At 28.8% G+C, this 23,676-nt stretch overlaps 1 protein-coding gene across 5 annotated transcripts in view; it reads left to right on the forward strand.

Moving 5' to 3' along the window:
• The first annotated feature begins 836 nt into the window (after window positions 1-836).
• LOC107437481 (tafazzin, phospholipid-lysophospholipid transacylase) overlaps window positions 837-23,676 on the forward strand; it is a 28,762-nt gene continuing 5,922 nt past the window's right edge. The window contains exons 1-7 of one of the 5 annotated variants that reach the window (XM_071186773.1): window positions 837-1,648; window positions 7,346-7,474; window positions 12,719-12,976; window positions 14,636-14,698; window positions 14,777-14,829; window positions 17,075-17,152; window positions 20,181-21,519. In XM_071186773.1, coding sequence (XP_071042874.1) covers window positions 1,507-1,648; window positions 7,346-7,474; window positions 12,719-12,976; window positions 14,636-14,698; window positions 14,777-14,829; window positions 17,075-17,152; window positions 20,181-20,252 — 795 coding nt within the window. In that variant the 5' untranslated portion in view covers window positions 837-1,506 and the 3' untranslated portion in view covers window positions 20,253-21,519. Of the gene's footprint in view, window positions 1,649-7,345; window positions 7,475-12,718; window positions 12,977-14,635; window positions 14,699-14,776; window positions 14,830-17,074; window positions 17,153-20,180; window positions 21,520-23,676 lie in introns of those variants that run through there. The other 4 variants (XM_071186772.1, XM_016049499.4, XM_071186775.1 and 1 more) reach the window with 4 other exon arrangements.

Genomic DNA, 23,676 nt, shown 5'->3' on the forward strand with positions numbered 1-23,676 from the left:
GGGAGTTTAATCTTAGACTATGCCAACCTTCATCTATCAAAAGGTACCTCGTGGTAGAATCAAGTTAACATCTCTTATATACTAGTGAATAGGTATTTAATATTTATAGTGGTAGTTACGCCACATTACTCCCCTTCCAGAATTTTATCTGTGATAGAATTCGATGAACAGATACCACTAGTTGATTAATGCTGTTTATTTATTAACTTCAATTTTTTGCTCATTATATTTTTTTTTCTTCCAAGCATTTCGCTCGTTATTATTTTTTTTATAGCTTTTTTTCGCTATTTTTTCCCATCATTTTTTTCTAGCTTTTCGCTATTATTATTTTTTTTCCCTAGCATTTCGCTCATTATTATTTATTTACCGGGAGACTTTATTTACACTTCACCGGATTTCTTTCTTTCTTTTTTTTTTTCTTTGAGCAGTATATATATATATATATATATTTTTTTTTTTTAAAGCAAACCAACTGTTTAATGTGGATTCATCCATCAATATTGACAATTTCTTATCACGTCAGCAGGTCACCAATGTGGGGAATTAATAATAGACTATGCCAACCTTCATCTATCAAAAGGTACCTCGTGGTAGAATCAAGTTAACATCTGTTATATACTAGTGAATTGGTATTGAATATTTATAGTGGTAGTTACGCCACAGATGCTTTTTTTGTTTAATGATAGAACTAAAAAAAAAGATCATTAGTTAAAATAAATTTTTTTAAATATTTTCTTAAATTTATTATTATTTGTTAAATTTCAGCCCTGCAGTGGAATGATTGCAAAGAAACGGTTCCAGAAGAACACCTAAGTCAAGCATCACTAGATGCGGTCAGTAAGCGGGTGGGTGGCCACTTCGACCAGTCAACGTAAGGATTGAAGGTGCGCGATATCGGTCCTCGTTAAACCATTCTACCGTAAAGTGCTCGACTTCTCGAGGTAGTCGGGCTACCAAAGCGGTGGAGCTATTCCCGCTACAGAGAATCAAAATAGCGAGTGGATTATTCTCGGGGATGTTTCCTAAACCGTCGCGTCTTGCAGTGGACTGATCGTTAAGACACAGTTGCCAGCAGATCACCGAAGTCAAGCATCACTAGATGCAGTCAGGTGACCACTTTGACCAGTCAACGTAGGGATTGAGCGTGCTCGGTATCGTGTGCACGTGGTCGGGGGGTGCCATCCCATCTGCAGAGGATCGAAATTGCGATTCCATGTCTTCGGATCATTCTCAGGGATGTTTTCCAGATCAGGATGTTCAGGGATGTTCAAGCACTTCACAGTGACTCAGAAGCAAACTAGATTATAGCTTACATAGTTTGCAGTTTGACTTAAGAAGCCGATGATATCTCAACTCCGCTCAATAAAATTTCTGCTCATTCGTAAATATTTTTGTTAATTTTTTTTTTATTTAATGTTGGTCGTCGTGTTTTGGAGAGTGATTATGACGGAGAGATGATGAGAGATTAATTATTCAAACTTAGGGTAAAAATTATGCTAGAATTCAATGGATAATATGCCGAATGGTGATCAAATTGTGTTAAGATGGCCTTTCCCACCATCCAACAAAATACAAAATTGTTCTCTATGGCAATTGGGAAGTGCTCTAGTGATGCCCGCAGTGGGAATACTCAGCAAGATTATGGCTGGTGATTAACATTTTTATGTCTAATGATGCATTGCAATTTTATTTAAATAAATGTGTTACAATTAATTTGGTTTCTTTCCTCTGAAATTTACTGATCTCTCTATTTTACTTTTCAAATTTCTGTTTGTAATTACCCGTTCCTTAAGAAACAAGTATTATAACTATTCTACATGAACATACCCTGAAAATTTATTAAAGATATAGTTACTATTTTTGTTTGTAATGTCTATGCCCATTCCTAAAGTATGAAAATGTAACTAATCTACTCATATCGTGATCTGTGGCAGAATAATCGCCAAGTCTTGGAAACTTCGGGGCAGTGACCCGCGAGAAACTTTCAGAACTTTTCCTCATGAACATATCCTTATAATATTTGATATGATGTTATGTTTTATAATATAAGTATCATACTTTTAATTAGGTTGTGTCAAACTGATATTGCATATTTTATTTATGCATAGAATGAAGGTACAATTACAGTAGAGTATTCTAATCTCATCCTTTTTTTTTATTTTGTAAAAATCTTTCAGTTCTTGTTTAAATACTGAAGCTACATATTATTTAATCTATTTTAGTGAGATAAATGGAAATGATATTTTGTTAAAATTTTTGTATCGTGATCTATGCCAAAATAATTAGTAAGTATTGAACTTCTGGCTAGTAACCCGCAAGACATTTTTTAAAAAATTGCATAAGAGGGCCAACACAAAGGTGAGATATTTCCGTATCGTGATCTGTCGCACCACTTACAATCGCTAAGGTGCCAAATAGGTTTTAAACTTTCAATTTCTTTTTTTTAAAAGGAACAAATATGTAGATTTTTGCCTAGGGGTGCCTACAAGCTATATCTTTAGAGTTGGTCCCTTTCTGTGCTGTTTTTTTATTTGTGTTTCTTGTGGGCTACTTCCCCTAAGTTGCGAAGACTTGGCGATTATTCTGCAACTGATCAATCTTCCCCACAAAGGGTATAACTCGTTGTCACCATGCCAAGCCATTGCATTCAGGGATCTGTCTAGGCCAAATTTACTACCGTTTAGCGGTACTTTCACGAATTCAACTTTAGGAAAAACGGTCGTTTCAAAAAAATTTTTTTCTTAAAATTTTATTTTTGTATCCTGTAAAAAAGGATAAATACATATTTTTGCCATATTTTTCGTGTTGATTTTTGAATATAATTTTTGATTTTCACAAATTATGCCTAAATTTTCACTAATTATGTCTAAATTTCCACAAAATAGTACCTCTCAGAAAAACCTAGACAGACCTCTGGCATTACCCCTTGCCAAACCTCTGCAAGTTGTTGTATGTTTTTTTAATAAAAAATTAAGAGTTTTTAATGCATTTGGCGACTGATTGTGTGACACATCTCGATGTGGAAATATCCTGGATAGTTATCCCTACAGCTATCACAAATTCTAATAATTATTTAAAATTTTATTTTTACTAGACTAGGTAGCTTTAGTTAGCTAAATTTGGTTTGGGCTTTTATAATATAACTTATTTAAGTTTCATGTCCCATAAGCATTTGCAGAATAGTTGCTTATGTGAAATGAAACAATTGTGAATTCTTTTAAGGCCAAGGATTTAAAGGGTCCGAAATATGTTACTATACTGCATTTTAATACTTTTTATTGAAGTGGAACAGGGTTCAAAACTTTATTAAATATATTACTAATTTTCACTAAATAATCTTAATTTTTTTATTATTTATGTATTTTTATAATGTTATTTTATTACAAAACAGTTTCAGGAAAATCCTCTTAATACTAACAAATTTAAAGTTAATTTTGCTTATGTTCTACATTAGAAGGCAGTTCTACTAAATTGAGACAATTTGTCGTGAAATTAGCTATCTATTTATAATGCTTCATTTCTATTTTTAAACTGCAATTATGATATTGTATTTCCTTAAAGTTGTTTTTAGGAATAGAGGTAGTTAAAAAGAAAATTACTTGTGATAATACCTGATAATGATAATTCAGTATGGAATTTTAAATTGTTTAAAGTAGTTTGATGTATAATTATAAATAATTCATAAATCTGCTCTTATATATTAAAGAAAATAAATTTATGTTTAAAATTGTTTTTTAATAAATAAAGAGTAAATTATTGAGGCTACCTAAATAAAAACTTAGGTAACTTTAGATAATTTAAAAATTATTGATCAAAAATTATCTTTTATTAGTTTTGATTGCATCTTTCCTTTCCAAAGTGTGGTGAATTGCATTCCAGTGAAAAAATTTTTGCATTGCAACTCTGTTAATAGTTTCTATTTTCTTCACACTTGTGAACTTTTCTTTTGTTAAATATGTTTGCATCATTTTTATTTTTGTTACCTTAAACAAGGGTAGAAATTAAAAAAAATTTTGTCACTGGTTTATGAACCAGTGACTAAAAATTATTGCTAGTCTGTACATATTTTTATTAGTCTGTCTTTCAAAATGTCTCTATTAGTTTTTTTGCTGTTAATAAGGTAAATTTAAATGAAGAATTGCCATACAAAGAATGTGTAATATTCACAATTTTGATGAAGTATGTTATTTTTTGTGTGACAGAAACTGAAACTGTGGTCTAAGTCAAATTTTGGTGGTGCCTGTTCAACAAACCACTATTAATTTTGAGCATTTTCCTATACAACCAATGAAATTATTATCTATGACTATAGGAATTAAATAGGTTATTGGTTAACAAGAGAGAAATGTTTTTAAAATATGCACCAATTGTAAGGTTGCTTAGGCATTGCCTTGTTAACTTGTACAAAGTTTCTTAGAGGTTTATGAACTTTATCTAGTTTACGCAGACCATTTCAGGGATGCAAGTACAGTTGCTTAATTTATTTTGAGTTTGGACTTTTTTTTTTTTAATTTATTTTAAAAAGACAGAATAAAGATGTGTGTTGGTGATTTATTTTTATACATTTATTTTTATACATTTATTTTTTATTTGTTACTCCTAATTAGTAAATTTTTGTTTTACTTAAATTTTTAAGTCAATAGGTATATTAGAAATTAATGATTTTCTCAGAAAAAGATCAAGTAAAATAGTAAAAAGCAATATTACACATAACTTTTTTTAAAACAGTTATTTAATTAGATTTATTACATAATTTGCATCTGAAAAAAAAATATAGAATTAAAAATTTAGAATTTTATTAGAAAAAAAATGCAGGTTAAATAAATTAAAAAATTTAGAGACATACAAATCTAGGGTTACAATTATTTATTATTCCCTAGTAACCTCAAACATTAATATAGGCAAGACTAGTTAAAAAAAAAAAAAATAGCTCACCAAATTCAATAGTAGTTATAATGTTTTGGTGATCTGGAGACCTGACTTTGTTTATTTAAATTATTTTTTTAAGTATCTGTTTATCAGTTTTTTTTAGCAATATTGGTTAAAAATTATGAAGAGAAAAAATAACTAAAAAATGGTTAAGTTATTAACTAATTTCAGAACAATGTAGTTGAATTAAAAATGTTGTTTAAAGAATTATTAAAGATGAATAGAAATATTTTTGTTTTTTTTTCACCCTGATAAAAAAAAATTAATAAAATTTAACTGTGAAACAAAAAAAAAATCTTTTAGTTAAAAACATGTAGAATAATGTAGAAATACAGAATGTATTGAAAAAATTATAAAAATTAGGCTGTAAAGTATCTTGACTTAAAAGGAAAAAAAAAAAAAAAGAAAAAAAAAACATGAATAATTTGGAATGATTCTTAGAGGAAGTAAAATTGTGTATTAAACATTGTGATAATTCTATATAAAGCAAGTTTGCCTATTTGTTATTTTCCTTATCAGTTGTTGGATTAAAATCTAAATTTATTTGTGACAGTCTGGCTCATCATACTTAAAAATAATCAAATGTGATAAGATTATCATTTTTACATCTTACATCATACATCTTGTAATCTCTCTTATGCCATCATCAAATCAAGCATCATCTCTCATGAGTGTTACTTGCAAAATGACATAATATTTTTATTTTATGAAGTTTTTATCCTTTATTTTATTTTAAGGTCATTATTCAATAAATAATGTAATTTTAACATTTTTTTTTCTAAAGGATTTTATATTAAGTAAATTAGTTTTTATGTATTTATTAAAAATTTTGTTTTGAGTTTTTTTAAATTTTTTTGTTTATCTATAAATTTTTTAAAGCTTTCATGAATTTGTTAATTACCTTGACAAGCTTTCCTGCTAAACAGGTTGTTTTCCAAGAACAGGAGAGATGTATTAGAGAAAAACTTGTATATATTTTGCACAGGGGTAGAATATAATATCATTTAAATCCACATTACATATTTTTTTTAAGTTTCATTCGATTGTTTTATTTTTTGGTTAATGACATTTTTTAATTTTTTTTTTTTGCAATCAACAAAATGTTTTATTTCATAATTGGAGACATGAATTAATGACCTCGTATTAAATTTTATTATTGTCAACAATGAGTATTCTTTTTTAATTTCTTAATTTTCATTTGTTTGTTTTAGATGAAATAAAAAATGTTTTTAAAATCTAAATAAAATGTAATTAGGCAACAAGAAGATTATTAATTGTTTAATTTTGTTGGATAAAATCCAAAAAACAACCCATGACATGAGGCACAGTCTTTTCATTAAGCAAAAAATGTTTTATTTTATAAATAGTATTATGTAAAGAAAATAATAATCATTGATTTATCGGTGCAACTCAAGTTAAGGCCCAACTAAATCCGTGTCCTCTTGCAGCATTACCTTATTCTTGTTGTTGCATATAAAGCACTCTGGAGCTGCAGCTCTATATTTTCTCATGCTCAAAGGCTCCAGCAATTAATTTTATTGTACCTATTGTACTTCCTACAGACATTCAAGAGGCCCGCCACATTTAAAATCATTGCTTATTACCCAAGTTGTTTGAGAAAAACTATTCTCACATTAAAATACATTTAAAATGAATTTAATATGAAGAAGAATTTATTAAATTGAGTTCTTTTTTTTTTTAAGAATGAACAAGTAACTCAACTATGAATTAAATTCGTATTTTCTGTTTGTGCTGATTATGTTATGAATATTTGCATTGATGATTGTGTTATTTTTTTTCTAATGTTCCTATTAATGAAATAATTTCAAATTAAAATCTGAAACACAAAAGCACCCAAGAGTATATAATGAAATTTCAGAAGCCGGAGCTTTAGTTTAGCTGGAATATCGAAAAGAAGTTGGAATATTGAAAATGTTTTGACTTCAGGTTCCTGATTGATAGTCAATGAAAAATTATTATTGAAAAATTTTATATATTTGTCAGTTTTATTTTGCAAACAAATAATAAACTTCTTTTATTAATTGAAATTTAAAATAATTTTAAATTATATTTTTTTGTAAGTGTCGACTTGGAGGAAGTTGTATAAATGTATGGCACATGTTTTATTTTGTGCTCTGATGAGCTGCATAATCATTGTTTTCAAAATATAAAGGTGGCTTATGTGAGGAAAGTGAGATATCAATCTTGCTAAGGCAGTAATTTTGCTCATATTAATTGTTGTCTTCAAAACAGATTTGTTGAATGGGAAGAACATTTTCGGTAATCTATAATGGCTTGATATGGTGTATGTTAGCTGATGTGTAATTAAAATAGATATCTCATTCAATATGTTGAATCTGTATAAAATTTAAATTTTTAATATTTTTTCTTCTTAATGTTTTATGTTATTTTCCAGAGTGGTTGAATACAGTTAATGTACATAACAGAGATATTTTGATAGATGCTTTAGATAATAGACCTAAAGGAACTCCACTTATCACTGTAGCTAATCATCACTCCTGTCTTGATGATCCTATGCTATGGGGTAAGTATCGATTGTTTTTCCCTTTTAATTTTTTTTCAGATTTACTGTGTGTTATGTAGACCTGTCAGCTCTCAGGCTTATCTGTTCAATCTTAGGCCAACTAAATATATTTTCAGGAATTTTCTAAGTAACAGTATGAATAGGAGTACCCGAACACACAGCATACAGCCCTAAAATTCTCTCTCCAATTATGCCATTTTGTAGTACGAGTGTGTTTAGTTATTGTTAATTCTTTTCTAGAAACTTTTTCTTTAATGAAGGGGAATAAAAATGTTTGATAAACCTAACAGCTGAGTGTGTATGGAAAATTTCTCTTTTAAGGGTAGTATTTTAATTCATGCTTAAATAGCTGAAAATAAAATAGTTTCGAAATTTTTTCATTCTTTTAATGGGATTGATACAAAATAATTCAAACTTAATTGCAGGAAAAGTATTGCCTGTTGTTGTTGGCCAAGCTAATGTTGGTGGTATTGAGAATTCCTTAAAGCAATAACTAAAATCAAAATTTAATTTTGTTTTCCCTTGTCAAAAAAAAAAAAAAAAAAAAAAAAAAAAAAAAAAAAAAAAAAAAAAAAAAAAATGGAGAGAGCTAGGAAATTAAACAAAAAAGTTTCAGAAAAAAATTTGATCTAAAGTTTTTAAAAAAATGCTATAACAATCACTCAGTCTGAGTCATTAATTTTTAGGTGTAAAAGAATGACTTAATTTTTATTGTTTTGCTTATTGTGCATTAATTAATTTTATGAAAAGCCCGAGACTTGTGGTCACCAGAAGTCTCAGGCATTTTGAGTTTCATTAAAAATATATAATTATTTTATTAAATTATTTTATTAATTTGAACACTGATTTAGATGAACAATGTTTATATTTCTTTACATGTCATTTTATGTAAAATTTAATTATGTTTCTCTGATTCGTGATTGACCTATTGAATATACTTTGACGAATAACAAATATACTTTGGGGTCACACTGTTAAAATATATGGCCATATAATAAATATAGACCTTCATTTTAAAGTCTAATTCATTTTTATAATTTTGTGTTTAGTTTCTCATACATATTTTCTTAAATTGTATCATATTTTATGTAGAGGGGTTATACTGTTTAAACCAACATAGTGTCCATTCTTGTTTACAGATCTGAGTGAAACTAAGACATTATGTGAGGCAAATTTCGATCAAGAGATAATGCTTTTCATATGTGAGAAAGGAGGTTAATTCATTTTTAAGTGGTTGAAAAATCAATAAGCTATTACTGTAAAATTATTCAGCACTTTGCCAATAGAAAAGAAAGAATTGAAAAAGATGATTACTATATTCATGGAAAAATGTTGTTGTTGTTGTTTCTAATCCCCAAGAGGTCCATCCCAATTAGACCAATTCCATAAGTCCAAAAATGTCCAGGAAGTCTAAAAACAGATGAGGTTTTGAGAAAACCTCGTCGATCTTAAAATCGATACAGTTTAGAATACGCTCGGGCGAAGCCTGAGCAGTCCTACATTTAGTGCAAAGTCCAAATGTCTTTTGCCCCTGAACATACGAGAGACACCTCAAGTGACCACTTGCAAAGCGAGATAAACAAGTCTGCTGGCTTCTAGGTCCCTCAAAAAGCAAGGCACTTCCAGGTCGTTTTCTGAAATACCAACTATGCGGAGGAGGAACCCTCCAGAGGTCCATAAACATTTTTTTGCACTCTGAAAAGACCTCGTTGAAAGTGGAAGGTAGATCTGGCTGTAGAGGTTCCAAAGAAGCATCTTTAGCCAGTGAGTCCGCCATCTCGTTACCTTTGATTCCAACGTGTGATGGAATCCATTGGAAGTGTACCCCAAAGTCCGCTGAGAGCCTGAAGAGCATCCCCAAAATTGAAGCCGCAGCCCTGTCTCCAACATTCATCCAGTTGCTAAGGTGTTGGATTGAAGATTTGCTATCCGTCAGTATCCATATATGCTTAAAGTCAGGCTCAGCAATATTCTCAACATGTCTTAGGCCATTTTCAATCGCAATAAGCTCAGATCTGAAAACCGAGCAAAATTCAGAATTTCTAAATTTGAGACTCAATGTGTACGTGGGTGTTTTAATAAAAACCCCACTACCTGAATGACCTTCGTCGCTCTTGCTGCCATCTGTGTATAGTTGTAAAGCATCTGATGGTATTTGGCTAATAGTTTCAAGAGCCATTTGTCTCATAAATTCTGGGTTGTCTTTACTTTTATGGGCCGGGTACAACAGCTCCGTATGGAAATGGATACCAGAAAAATCAGTAACAGGGCTAAAACATGACCTCAAGGAATGAGGTTCAATTCGGCAGGGATATTGCAAGTCTACAAGGTGAATTGAAACAGCCAAAGAGAAGGGACTGTTTCTCTTCAGTCTATGGTTATTTTTCCAATTTTTGAGATAGTAAGAGGTTCTGTTCTGGTCACCAAAACTGATGAGCTTATTGTAGTATTTCTTGAGACTGGAGTTCCTTCTCATGTATAACGGTTGGAGGTCAGATTCAAACAGAACAATTTTATCTGGACAGCTACGCCTCAAACCTGTAATAATTTTTGCAGCACTAATTTGGACTCTTTCCAATCTATTCAGGTTTGTCTCTGAAGCACAGGAATAAATAGGTGCCCCATATTCCAGTATGGGTCTAATAAGTGCAGTGTATGTTAATTTCAAAGTTGTAGCATCTGCTCCCCAGTCTTGCCCAGAAATATATTTTAGGATATTTAACCTCTTTCTACACCTCGATTCCAGCAGTTCGATGTGCTTATTGCCAAGAATCTCCTGGTCCATAATAAAACCCAAATATTTTGCATTCTTTTCATAAGGCAAATTTTGACCGTTAAAACAAATAGTAGGTTTATAATTGTATATGTGCCTATTGGTAGTATAAAAACTAACAACAGATTTAGATGAGTTAAAAACCAGTTTGTGTTTTTGAGCAAAGTCACTCACATCTTTTAGAGTGAGGTTGATATTGTCTTCAATAGTCTTAATGTCAGCGCCAGAGTGCCAGAGGACGACATCATCGGCGAAAATACCAACATTACATCTCTTAGATATCACCTTTTCGATGCCAGCAAAAAATAGGCAGAAGAGCAGAGGTCCCAAGACGGAACCCTGGGGGACTCCCTGGCCGAGTCTAAAATTTCTTGAGAGGGTCTGATTGAATTTAACTCTGATGGTTCTGGCCCTAAAATAATCAGAAATCCAAGGGAGAGCGTTACCTCTAATTCTAAAGTCATCAAAAAGCTTGATTATTAGTTTATTTCGCCACACTCGGTCAAAAGCCTTTGTTAAATCCAAGAATGCAGCCACAGTATGATTAGTGGGCCGCATGTTCTGAGCGTCTCTTACACTCTGGCAAAAATATAAGATTTGGTCAATCGTACTATGGCCTTTTCTAAAACCGTACTGCTCTTTTGGGAGCAAGTCGTTTGTTTCGAGATAAAAAATAAGCCTATTTAATACCATTTTCTCCATTATTTTACACGGGATGCTAGTCAAGGAGATGGGACGATAACTCTCAGGAGATCCAGCATCTTTGTCCATCTTCCTTATTGGGATGACAATCGCCTTTTTCCAGTCAAGTGGTATACAAGTGGTATGGAAAAATAGATATTGTATAGCTGAGAGTAAAATCGATTCAGAATTTTTTCATTCTTTTGATGAGATTGATACAAAATATTGTAAACTTAGTTGCAAGAAAAGTATTGCCTATAGTCACTAATCTTAAAGGGTAAAAGAATGATTTAATTTTTATTGTTTTGCTTGTTCTGAATTAACATTATTAAAAGCGAGACTTGTGGTCACCAAAAGTCTCGGGCTTTTTGAATTTCTGAAGTTTTTGTTGACTAACCATTCTTGTAGTGTTCATTCTTGTTGACAGATGTAAATGAAACTAGGATATTATATGAGCCCAATTTCGACCAATGGATGGTGTTTTTCATCTGTGAGAAAGAAGGTTAATTCATTTTGGAGAGGTTGGAAAAGCAACAAGCCATTACTGCAAAGTAATTCAGCATCTTTCTAATACAGAAGAAAGAAAGATGACTACTGATGGTGATTAATAGAAGATTTATAGAAAGATGAATATTGTATTGGTCTGTTATAACTATCCCAACTAATGGATAATAATTTTGTCTTTAAACCCAAACCAAAAGACCCAGGAAATTCTTGGATCAAGCATTGGGACAAACTAGCCTTTGTAGAGGACTTTTTGATAGAACTAGACACATTTGTGCTACATAGATTCTTACCCATGATCCTACTACCACTAAGAATATTTTACATCCGCCAGGTGATATATTCAAGATGGGGGCAAAATCTGAATCGACCTGTTATTGCTATGATTCATAACTGGATTTTTACATTAAATAAACAGTGTTCTATCCCTTGATCTACTGCAGCTTCTAAACATGTGTTTGACAAAAATAGAATTCATGTTGTAATTACATAAAGCTTTGTGTACTCGATTTGCGTTTTTTGTTCTTAAGGATTGCCCTTATCAGTATACAATCAAGTTTTATCGACAACCATCAACCCAAATAGACTCTGTTGATCTAAGCTCAGTAATTTAAATTTTAACCACCTTGTATTCTGACTTAGATAAAAATATTAACTTTCTGCAAACACGAAATAAAACTTTCTATGAATAGTTTATTGACTCTAGTAGTTAGTTTTAATCCTTTCATTACCATCTAATTTTGACAAAATTTGTTCAAAATCTCTTTTTAAATTGTTTTATTTATTTATTTATTTAAAAAAAAAAAAAGAACCCATGTGGATTATGGATATATAGATTATTATATATAGATTATTATACATGTATATCTATATAGATTATTATACATGTATAGTTTATGAATACATAAATATGAACTGAATCATTAATTTACTTTGTTTTTCTTTATGCTTGTTTTTTTTTGTATTTTTTGCATATATAAATGTTGACTTAAAAACATTTCAATGCAAACATTTAGTAAATACATTTATAAATGTCACTTTTCAATTATTCTGCATTTAAATAATATTGTTAAACATTATTTAAGTGTTGTCTATGCTTAAATAATCTAATAAACACCTTAGTTTCTTAATTTTTTTTTCCAGTGATGAGTTTTACTAAGAAATTTTCTGCAATGGTGACAAAATTTCTTCGAACGACATTGTAACATTTGTGTATATTATACATGTATGCTTGTATTAAACTCTTTTTTTTTTCTCTTCACAATTTCATCCTTTTTAATATATAGGTATGTTAGATTGGAGACACATCCTGAATCATAGAATTATGAGATGGACTGCAGCTGCTCATGACATCTGTTTCACAAACGATTGGCATTCACGGTTTTTCGCTTTGGGAAAAACTTTTCCCGTTATTCGAGGAGCTGGAGTCTATCAAAAGGGAATGGATTTTTGTTTAGAACAATTAAATGCTGGTGCTTGGGTTCACTTTTTTCCAGAAGGGAAGGTTAATATGGCAAAAAATGAATTCATTCGCTTAAAATGGGGTAAGTATTTTAGAATGGATAGTAAACTTATAAGTCCAAAATAAAAATGATAAAAAGTAATGGAAATTTTGCAGTTATTTATTACTAGCCATAATCATTTATAACTTACAAATCTGTTCCAGTAACAAGTTTATGAAAATTCTGTATTTATTGCTATCCAAAATCGTTCATAATTTTCAAATCTCTCGCTGCAATAAGTTTATGAAAATTCTGCAGTTAATTATTACTACCCATAATCACTTATAACTTTCAAGTCTGTTCCAGTAACAAGTTTATGAAAATTCTGTATTTATTGCTATCCAAAATCATTCATAATTTTCAAATCTGTCGCAGCAATAAGTTTATGAAAATTCTGCAGTTAATTATTACTACCCATAATCATTTATAACTTTCAAATCTATAGCAATAACACGTCTATGAAAGAATTGTAATGTAATTTGATTCTTCACAAATCAATCTAGGTAAGCTTGACACAGTACCTTCTTATGTATTTAATTTAAAACACAGTGTAAAATAATACTTAGATGAAATGAGGGAACAAAGCATGCTCATTGCAATCTGCTGCATTTTCAGGAGTTGGCGAATGTAAGCAAGAATAAAGCAGAGCCCCTCTTGTGCAATAAAAGAAACTCACAGATAATCCTTAAATGGTTTCATAAAGTGTCACAGTAGAATAGAATGTTTATGAATGTATGCCAATTTAAATTTGGGGGGGGGGACATTATAACTATCAGTCTCTTGCATGAAATGTCTTATCATTAAAATTTTAGAAAGTTTTGAACTAAATTATAGCTGTAAGTGTTAATAAATTAACACACATACATTAATAATAAAACACACATTATTATAAATAATTATTACCATCTCATTATTTATAAATAGTCTTTTTGATCTGTTATAAAATTATCAGGGGAGAAGTATGCTGGTATGCAGATGATGCAGTATGAGGATATGCAGATAATAATTTTTTTTTTGTTGATAAAATCTGAATTTTTTGAAATTATTCTGAAGTTTTTTAATTGCTGAAAATTTTCTAATTATTGCAAATGTTTTTTTTTAACTTAAATTTTTTTTTAATTGTTTAAAAAGATAAAAGGTCTGTACGCAATATCATTTCTCACTGCTGTGACAGGCAAACTTATGTAACTTGTCACAAATTCATCTAAGAAAAACCTCACTTTATATTGGCTATAAAGAACTAAACGTAGTACTTGCATATCCCATCAACTTTTTTCACCAACACTAAGCCGTTTTGGTATCTTCCAAGTTTATTTTTTCATAGAAATTGATTATTAAGAAACAGAAAAAATGCAAAGATAACTTAATGCGTGCAATAAATGGAAAAATATTTAAATTTGAACTACTTTTAAATTTATTTTAAGATTTGACAAAAATGATCACTTGGATAATACATAAGTACCTTATATAGTTTTCGCATTGTTATTATTTTTTCTATAAAAAACTGCACATAAAATGTTAGAATTTTTGACCGATCCACCGCTGAAAAATTTTGCACTATAGCACTGAAAATCAATAATGTTGAGCATATCCTATTTAATTTTATTCTTCAGGAATTTAAGTTGGCACTTCATTGCATTTTCAAAGATATTTAAGATATGATATCTTGTATGTTTGACTTTTTTTATTCTATTGTTTTAGGAATAGGACGTTTGATTTCTGAATGTAAAATATGTCCCATTGTTATTCCATTTTGGCATTTAGGTAAATATTTTTTTAGTTATGCCTGTGTTTTTTTATTATTTTACTTCCTTTAATATTAAAGCTGCATTGATTTTTCAGGCATGGATAGTGTTCTACCTAATGTGGAACCTTATCGACCAAAGTTTGGAAAGGTATTTACTATTACTTCTTAAAAAGTAAAAAATTGTAGTGTGCATATTAACACAAGAAAATATAAACTATCTTTTCTATATTGGCAATTTTTTTGAAAATTAGATCAACCACTGCTCTGTTGGTCTGTATTTTTGAAGATTTCGCACAAATAGAGTTGATAGTATTGAATCTCTTGATCAAAATATATTGTAATTCTTTTTTACCATTTAGTCAGAAATTCTAATTTCAATTATTTCATTTAAAAAGAAAACTAGTGTTCTATTATTAAAAAGCATTTAATGAATAAGTGTTGCATATTTTTCCTTTCAGCCAGTTTTTAAATTCATTCTCAGATCTATTAATTCATGTAATATATTTATTACCGTAAAGTTTATAATTTAAGCATAAAAATTCATCTGGGTTGCAGTTTTGAAAAAGTACTTAAAGATGCTTATTTTCGTTTTTGCATTTTTTAAAATCCCTTTTAGGTGCTTTTTTCATTGAAAGTTTTTACAAAGTGCTTAATTTCCCCTTTTCCAAAATGAGATTTTTTTTTCTTTACCATGTTGATTTTCGCCTCCAATCATACAAAAAGAGTGGTTTTCATATTGTTCCTTTCAACATTTTCCCAATTTATTCAACCACAATCTGTTTTGGCATACGTTATGAGAGCACTAATCATTTTACATGTTGGATGAAATACTTGCAGATCCACATGCGCTTACACTATGACGGATTCCATTGGAAGGATTTTTTCACTCTCATGTGCAAGAGATTCTTTATTCCAGGCTTCATTTTCTGCACTTTGAAATCCAATTAAAAAATTTCTCGTATATTTTCTGATTATAGGGACCAACTAAACATTGCCGAAATTTTTACCTTAATAACAAAATTAAATTTTATTTTGTTAATTTCATTGCTGGTGAAGCATCGTCTTCGTCACTGGCAAGCCAATGGCCTTCTTGTGCTTTTTTATATATAGTTCAGTACCAGAATCTTAGAACTTGACATGGGAATCAATCATTAATTGCGTATTTCAAGTGGACCCAGAGCAGTCAACAATCACAAAGCTTCATCACCTTAAAACTTCCATCTTCCTTCTATTCATTAAATTGAATTTAAAAAAAAGGAATTTATTGAAATTTTCGATCATCAAATTTTTTATTTGAGATAGGGTCTATTAATTGTATAAAATTTTTAAACTTCTTATTTTACTTATTTATAATTTTTAGTGCTTATAATTTAATGTTTATAAAATTATAATTGCTTATAATTTTGAAACTGAAAGGCAAATCCCTTAAAATAAAAAAAATTAAAGCATTTTTTTTTAATTTGTTGTTTCTTCTGATGACTTAACATTATTAGATCAGATGTAACATGTTTTTAGAAACTCATAAAATATATATATATGCTTAAGCTAATTTAAAAAAGTGACTCAACTAATTCACAACAAAAATGATGCTGTTGATTACAGCCAACAGCTGCAATTAAGCTTATGATAACAAATCCCAGAAGCATAAGTCTAAGCTAAATAAACATATAGTTTCCGATGACTCTTCAAAAATACTTAATAGGTAACATTGCATCTACTTACCATCTAGGTTGATTTTGCTTATACAAGATACTGAATCAAAAATGTATAATTATTAGGGAATGCGCAATTAACTCATAAGTAAAACTTGCTTTTGATTCAAAGCAAAGGTGAATAATGTTATATTTTAAATAATTGAAAAGATACAGCCTCTGCCTGCAGTTTAAAATGTAATAAAGCATTATGATTGGTTGCAGAATGCATTGGCTATTCACTCTTCTATTGTGATCAAATAAACAAAAAAGCTTTTAACAGTATTTTAGGATTGGAAATTAGAATTATGTCTTGCACACATTGTACAAACTGTTGGATCTTAGTACAAACAGTTTTGGTGCTAAAAGGGATAAACTCAGGCACATAAACTATTCTTTTTATTGTAAATAATTTTATGTGCTTAGCATATTGTGTGTCGGTCAATAGACATAGTTCCCTGAGCAACAGGAAACACAAATATATGATGTAACTTACTTTATTCTGCTATTTTGTTAAGATATTGCAATTTCACCAAAAGGCTAGTATTCAATCTATCAATTACCCTGGGCAGCCATTAAAAGTAACTCTTCTTAAAGGTTTAAACTTTTTAACCTATTTAAGCTGAATTTTTTTAAAGTCCTAAAATACCTATTTTTTTAATGAAACAAAATAATAATTGTTGTTATTTTTTTTCTTGACAGAAAGTGACTATTCTAATTGGAAATCCAATGGACCTGAATCCTATGAGAGAAAAATTAAACCATGATCATAGAAGTGCTGTAAGTATTAAAATTTTTTCCTTTAATTCTCCACAAAATTGCTTATGATTATCTTCAAATTACAGTTGGAACCCAATTTAAAGTACCTCTTGTTAACGATTTGCTCATAGTCCCTGATCAATAAAAACCCCAATAAAACAAATTATATCCCCCAAATTTAGGAGTTATTTCAACTGCCGAAAAGAAAAAAAAACTGCTTTATAATTAAATCAATCTATTACAAATTCATTTTCAGACTTTTTGTTATCATTAGATAAGTTATTGAAGTTACAAAAGAGAACAATTCTATTATTTATTTCGTACTACTGGAATTCCACGGCGCCTGCTATTAAAACGATGACAAGACTAATGCCAAGCCAGAGTTATTTGTGGCTTCCATATCTCTACAATTGCTTTCAATATTAAATCAAAAGGCTTGTCTTTCCCATAGGATTTTCGCCTCATGAATTCCGTAAGATAAGACTCTAGAAGGAGTCGTGCCTTTTTGTCTTTGTTCATAACATAAAAAAGGCTCTTTTTTTTGTTGACAACTATTTACATTGCACCTCCTCAAACTTTCCTATACATAGAGTTTCATTTCGTGTCCAGTTACGCATATTCAGTGTCGAGGTAGTACCTTTTTTTTCTTGAAAAATGAAACTACTTATACCTCACTCTTTGGTACATTAAAAATTGTCCACACTTTCTTTTCAATGTTTGCATTGGAAAAAAATTAATCACTATATCACGCAGGTTGAATGCAAACATCAAATGGAACCCAAAGTGAAAGTGTGTATGATTACTCTTAGTTTAGCTACTTATTGCTGTTTTTTTTATTATTTAATTTGGGGTTTTATCGCAGTTGCCATTAAAATCAAGTAGTATACCATTTATTTATCTTTGATTCTTGCATTCTCTAATTTATTGTCAAAAAATGTCACACTCTACTCTTTCTTTGCTAATTGTGCTTCAGATACTAGATCTTGGTATTATTTGCTTTGTAAAAACCCTTGTGGTAGAATCGCGGAGAAGTGGCATATTTTTGCTCTTCTCTTTTCTGAAATATTTCTCAAAAATATCCATTGGGGAAATTCCTCGTAGTTTTGCTGCTTGTGTATTGTTCTTAAATTTATAATTTTTTTACATGTATAATATTTATTTATAAGACGTTAAGTTGTTTTGATTTTGTCGGTATATTTCTTAAAAGTAAGAAAATATTCACAACATACACTTGAATGTTTTTGAATTAATCTCTCCAATATAGGTTATTTCAATTAAATTTTAGTCAGTGAAAATATGCTACTATTCTACAATTATTATTATTTTTTTTGTATGTGTCTAATTGATAAACATTTAAATCAAAATTGGATAGCTAATTAAATTGCTTTTTAATTTCTAACTGATTCCTGACTTTGGAGCTGACCAGACTTAATTTATATTTTTAAATTACGAATTTAATTTCTATAATGTTAGTCAAATTAAATTTGCATTTACCTGTTTTAAAAGTTTAAATGTACAAAATTACTAAAAAAATTTTTTTATGTGTCTAAGTTTCAGAAAAGTTAAAATAAATTGTGTCTATTACTTTCCTTGTTTTTAAAGATTAGTATTTTTATTGTGAAATTAGAAATTAATGAAATTAGAATTTTCACTAACAATATTTTAGAATACTTATTCAATAACTGTTTTCAGATAATGTCTTATTTTTCGTTGACATTTTTGCAAAAAAAATAATCTGAACAGTTTTATAAAGGAGAATAAGTTATATTATTTATAATATTTCTTCATTTTTGAATACTTCGGAAATTCTATCATAGCAGTGATTCAATATATATATATATATATATATATATATAATGGCAAAACAAATAAGTTAATCTATTTATGTCTTACTAAAATTTTTAAGGCTTCCTATTTACTCATGTTATAGCAATAATCGTAAGCTGACTGCAAAAAAATTTATGTGTGTTAACTTTCCATTTTTTTTCTGTCATACTTTCATTTACATAGCAATTTGCAAATTTTACCATCATTTGATATTCATACATCATTCTCAATTGAATTGTATTTATCATATTTTGCTTAAGAGTCTTTATCTTATTTGAGAAAAGTAAGTTTTTTAAACTGAATATACCCAAATTTTTTGAAATTCTTTGCATTTTATTTTATTTTCATTTTAAAATTGATAAGAGTTGATTAAAGGAACAAAATTTAATTCAAAATAACAGTCTTGATAATTTTTAATAGCTCAGATTATTTGATTTTTAAGAAAAGTTCTTATATTTTCTAAAAGGTATTTGTTTGGTAATGTAATCATTAAAAAATTTGGATTATCATCATAATTAAATAAATGTATGTAACTAATTGTCTAATAATTTTATTCTATTTTAAAGTTTTTAAATTAAACATTTATTTTAACCCTCTATCAGCCCTGCATGAAAAAAAATTTTTTTTTGGCCTGCATGTTTTCTCCTAGGAAAAAAACCCCACTTGTTCTTCAAACGATTCTCATTAAAAAAAATAAAAAAAAAATTATTAAGCAGGGAAAAATGTAAAACGAGAAACATTCTAATTTTATTGTATAGCAAAATATATTCTTATAAATTTGATGTGTGGCTAAAATATTCCCATCAATTTGATGTGTTGATTAAAAATAATCTCATAAATTTGATACATTATTACCTTCTCATAAATTTGATGTGTAGTGAATAAATATTCCCATAAATTTGCCTATCTCTAAAAACATCAGGGGGTTAAAATAATTTTGTAATTCACACTGTTTAATATATCACATTTCGTAAAGTGACAATTCTGAGAATTTTTTTACACCCTTATTTCCAATGAAGTCAATTTTTAATTATAATCAAATAACACATTTTAGATTATTATTTTTACTTTGAGTTAGTTGATGTATGTTATCTGTATTTTTGTTGTTCTTAAAAGTATTTCATTCTACTGTTATTAATATTTTATTGTTTGTTGTGTCTGAAGTGTTTTTAGTTGATTTATCCTTTTTCAATTGCTTGAGTTTGATGTTTATTTCTTAAAGCCAGCTCTGGAAGTTGGTGATGGAAAAATTCTTGCAGAATATTACAAGGCATGTTTTCTCTTCTATAAATAAAGCTACTAACATCATTAATCTCTGTCAAAAAAAAAAAGTTGCATCATTCTGTTTCTAGCATGTGTTGTTATACATCTTTTCTAATCTTATTAATCAATTTTGAATCATGCATGCTCGTATATTTATTGTATTTGTGTTGGTGTATGTGAAATAGTGCACTAATAATTAGAAGCATTAATTATGTTTATTTATACTTTATTTAATAGTTTTCTGTTTTAGTTGTTTCTGCATGCAAATTGCTTAGGTAGCATTCTAACCCATAGATTATTATTATTATTTTATATATATTTACCTCAAGTTAATTTCAATAACTTAAATTTATTTATATTTTGTGCACAATTAAGTGACGAACTTTTCTTTTGGCAAGAGTTCAAGAATAGATTTTTTTATTTATCCTATTTCTATAGTCTGTAAATAAAATATGCGTTTCCAAGTTACATGATTTCCCCACTTTTTCCCTTCTGCATTACCATGGTATCCACATATGTCGCTTTTTCCCTCGCCAGTACGTTATTATTATAAATTAATATCAAAATAAAATACAGTAATGAGTTATAGATACCTCTTAATTGCAGTGTGAGTAAAAAATAGCAGTGTTGCTACCTGTGATATTATAACCAAAGCAATGAAGGTAGAAAATATGACCTTGAGAAGCTAATTTTAATTGCAAGGAGTATACAACTAGGAATAATATATGCCTATACTTCTTGTGAGCAAAACCCCATTTTGATTATGCAATTAAATTAGTGATTGATAAATTAGTGATTAGTTAATAACTATTAATTAAGTTTTGGAATCACACTAAAAAGAAACGAACATTCACTGAAGAAAAAAAAAACATGCATTCTGTTATGAATTCAAATTCTTGACACCCCATATTACTAAGTATGAAGGGCACAGTGATCTAATATTTTTTGAAGTAGAGCTGTCAAACTTTTTGGGCCTTTGTAGAGTTAGTAGTATACAGTTATGAGTTATAGATACCCCCTAATTGTGGTGTCAGTAAAAAGATTAGTGTTGCTACCTGTGACATTATAACCAAAGCGACAAAGGTAGAAAATATGATCTTGAGAAGCCAATTTTAATTACAAGGAGTATACAACTAAGAATAATATATGCCCACACTTTTCGTGCACATTACATTCATTAAGCAAAAACTCCATTTTGAATACTATGTAATTAAATTAGTCATTAGTTATTCACTATTAATTAAGTTTTGGAATCACACTAAAAAGAAATGAACATTGACTTAAGAAGAAGAAAAAAACATGCATTCTGGTATGAACGACGCCCTTCATCTTGACATTCTACATCACTAAGCATGAAGGGTACAGCGATCTAATACTTTTTTAAGTAGAGCTGTCAAAATGTTTGGCCCTTTAAAGTTAGTTTTTCTCTTTTTCCTCTTGTACAACATACCTGAAAATAATTGCCTAAATTCAAAAGAGTGTGTTTTAATGATTATGCTTATTTGCATAATGGTAATTTTATTTGCCGAAGTTAAAAGTATGAAATGAATTGGTCAAATAGTTCTTGAAAAATTAGTGTCAAAAAAACATTTTATTTAAACTAAATAATCTTTTTTATGTTTTAATTTTTTATTTGTCATTCAGCATTTTTTTTAAATGTTTCTTATTTGCATTTAAGTAATGTAAAATGTAAAGATGCTTATATCCTATACTACAAAATGTTTCAATTATTAATAAAGTGATAAATAGTTATTAATTTTTTTTTCTCAACTTTAAAATTTCAGTTGTAAAACATTTTGTGATTTTGCATTTATTCCCATTAATATATAAGAAAAAATCTCAACTTTCATAAAGGGGTTTAAGCTATTCACACTTTTTTTTCCCAATTGAAATAATAGTTTTATAAATTATTACCTCTAATTTAAAATGCAAACATACAAAGACCTCAATAGTAGTCAGGCTTAGACTGAAAGGGTTTTTAAGGATCCTAAAAACCTCTGAAGTTTATAGGGGTAAAGTTGAGTTTGTAATTTTCTAAAAATGTATGCGACATTTTCAAGTGTAATATTTTACAATCTTCTTTTAGAACCATTAAAAATGTATTATGTATTTTGAGTGTAAATCTCAGAAAGTAAAAATAAATATTTGGTCCTGTTATTACCTTCTAACCTTCACCCACCCAACTTCCTAATTTTATTTACTATCTTATACTTAAACAACAAGTGTTTGATTTTCTAATTAATTCTTATTAATTAACCATAAAAATTTCTGGGGTCTTTGGTTAGTTAAAATATATTTATTGAAAACTGAAAATTCTAATTAATTTTTTCGATTTTTAAAGGGCATAAGTTGGATTGTTCTTGCTATTGTTAAAAATTAATACTTTTATTTAGCATGTTTTTGCTGACATAGAGACTTAATCGTATTTTAATATAATTAGATTTGTAAAATATTAAAAGTTTCAAAAAGCTTTTTCTTTACAATTTTTCTAAAAAAAGCTTTATTGGAATTGAATTTCATAAAAAGTTTCACTATTTCTGAATAAAGCAAAACTTAGACTAATTTGTTATAGTTAAGGCCAAATATTATCTTAATCAAATCCCAATAATAGTTTTAATTTAAATTTTAATGAAATAAATAAAAATGCATTTTTTTTGTATTTATTTTGAATTTATTATACCTTCATTTGTCAATTATTCTTTCAACTTCCTATATATTGCCAATTTATGACTTAATCATTAATCAATTAATGATTTAAAGTTCATAAATGATAAAACCCGGTTAAAGTTTTAATTTCAAAACTTTTCGTTAATACCTCGTTATTTAAAGTAATTGTTTCCTTTCTTGCAGTGATTTTACAAAATCAAAACAAGTGTGTGAGATTTCAAAGCTTATTATCTTTTTACTCGGTATTTAAAAAATCAAATCTAGAGAAAAAAAATGAAATTGTCTAAATTTGCTGAATGTCAGACAAATTTTTCCAAGTCCTCTAAAACTGAAAACTTTTGATAGGTCACTTTGATACTCGCCCAGGTTCCCTTAAGGTTGACCTTATAACCTTTCTTCTCCCCCTTTTTTATATTTCTTACTTCATTATTTTTCTCATTCAGACACAGTTGGATTGCATCTTAAATGCCTATTACTGTATATTCTTTTTATTTTGTGTTTGGTGCAGCGTTCTCCAATCCAGGTCTTGTGTCATAAAATCTGTGCATTCAATTTATCTTTTAAAATTTCGCTTTTTAGTGTTCAGCCAGTTTTCCATTATAATAAAACACATGCTAATAGCTGCTTCTTTTTATACTTATTTTCTTTTAACTTTTTTTTGATACATCACATAATTGCTTATTTAATTGCAAGTGATTACAATAGATGAACAATTGCATGATTGTAGTCTAAATCTTTTATTTTAGTTTTGTGCTCTCATTTTAGCTGAAATAATTTAAGTTTCAAAA

The sequence above is a fragment of the Parasteatoda tepidariorum genome, chromosome 10 (genome assembly GCF_043381705.1).
Source record: "Parasteatoda tepidariorum isolate YZ-2023 chromosome 10, CAS_Ptep_4.0, whole genome shotgun sequence".
NCBI classification, from domain to species: domain Eukaryota; kingdom Metazoa; phylum Arthropoda; class Arachnida; order Araneae; family Theridiidae; genus Parasteatoda; species Parasteatoda tepidariorum.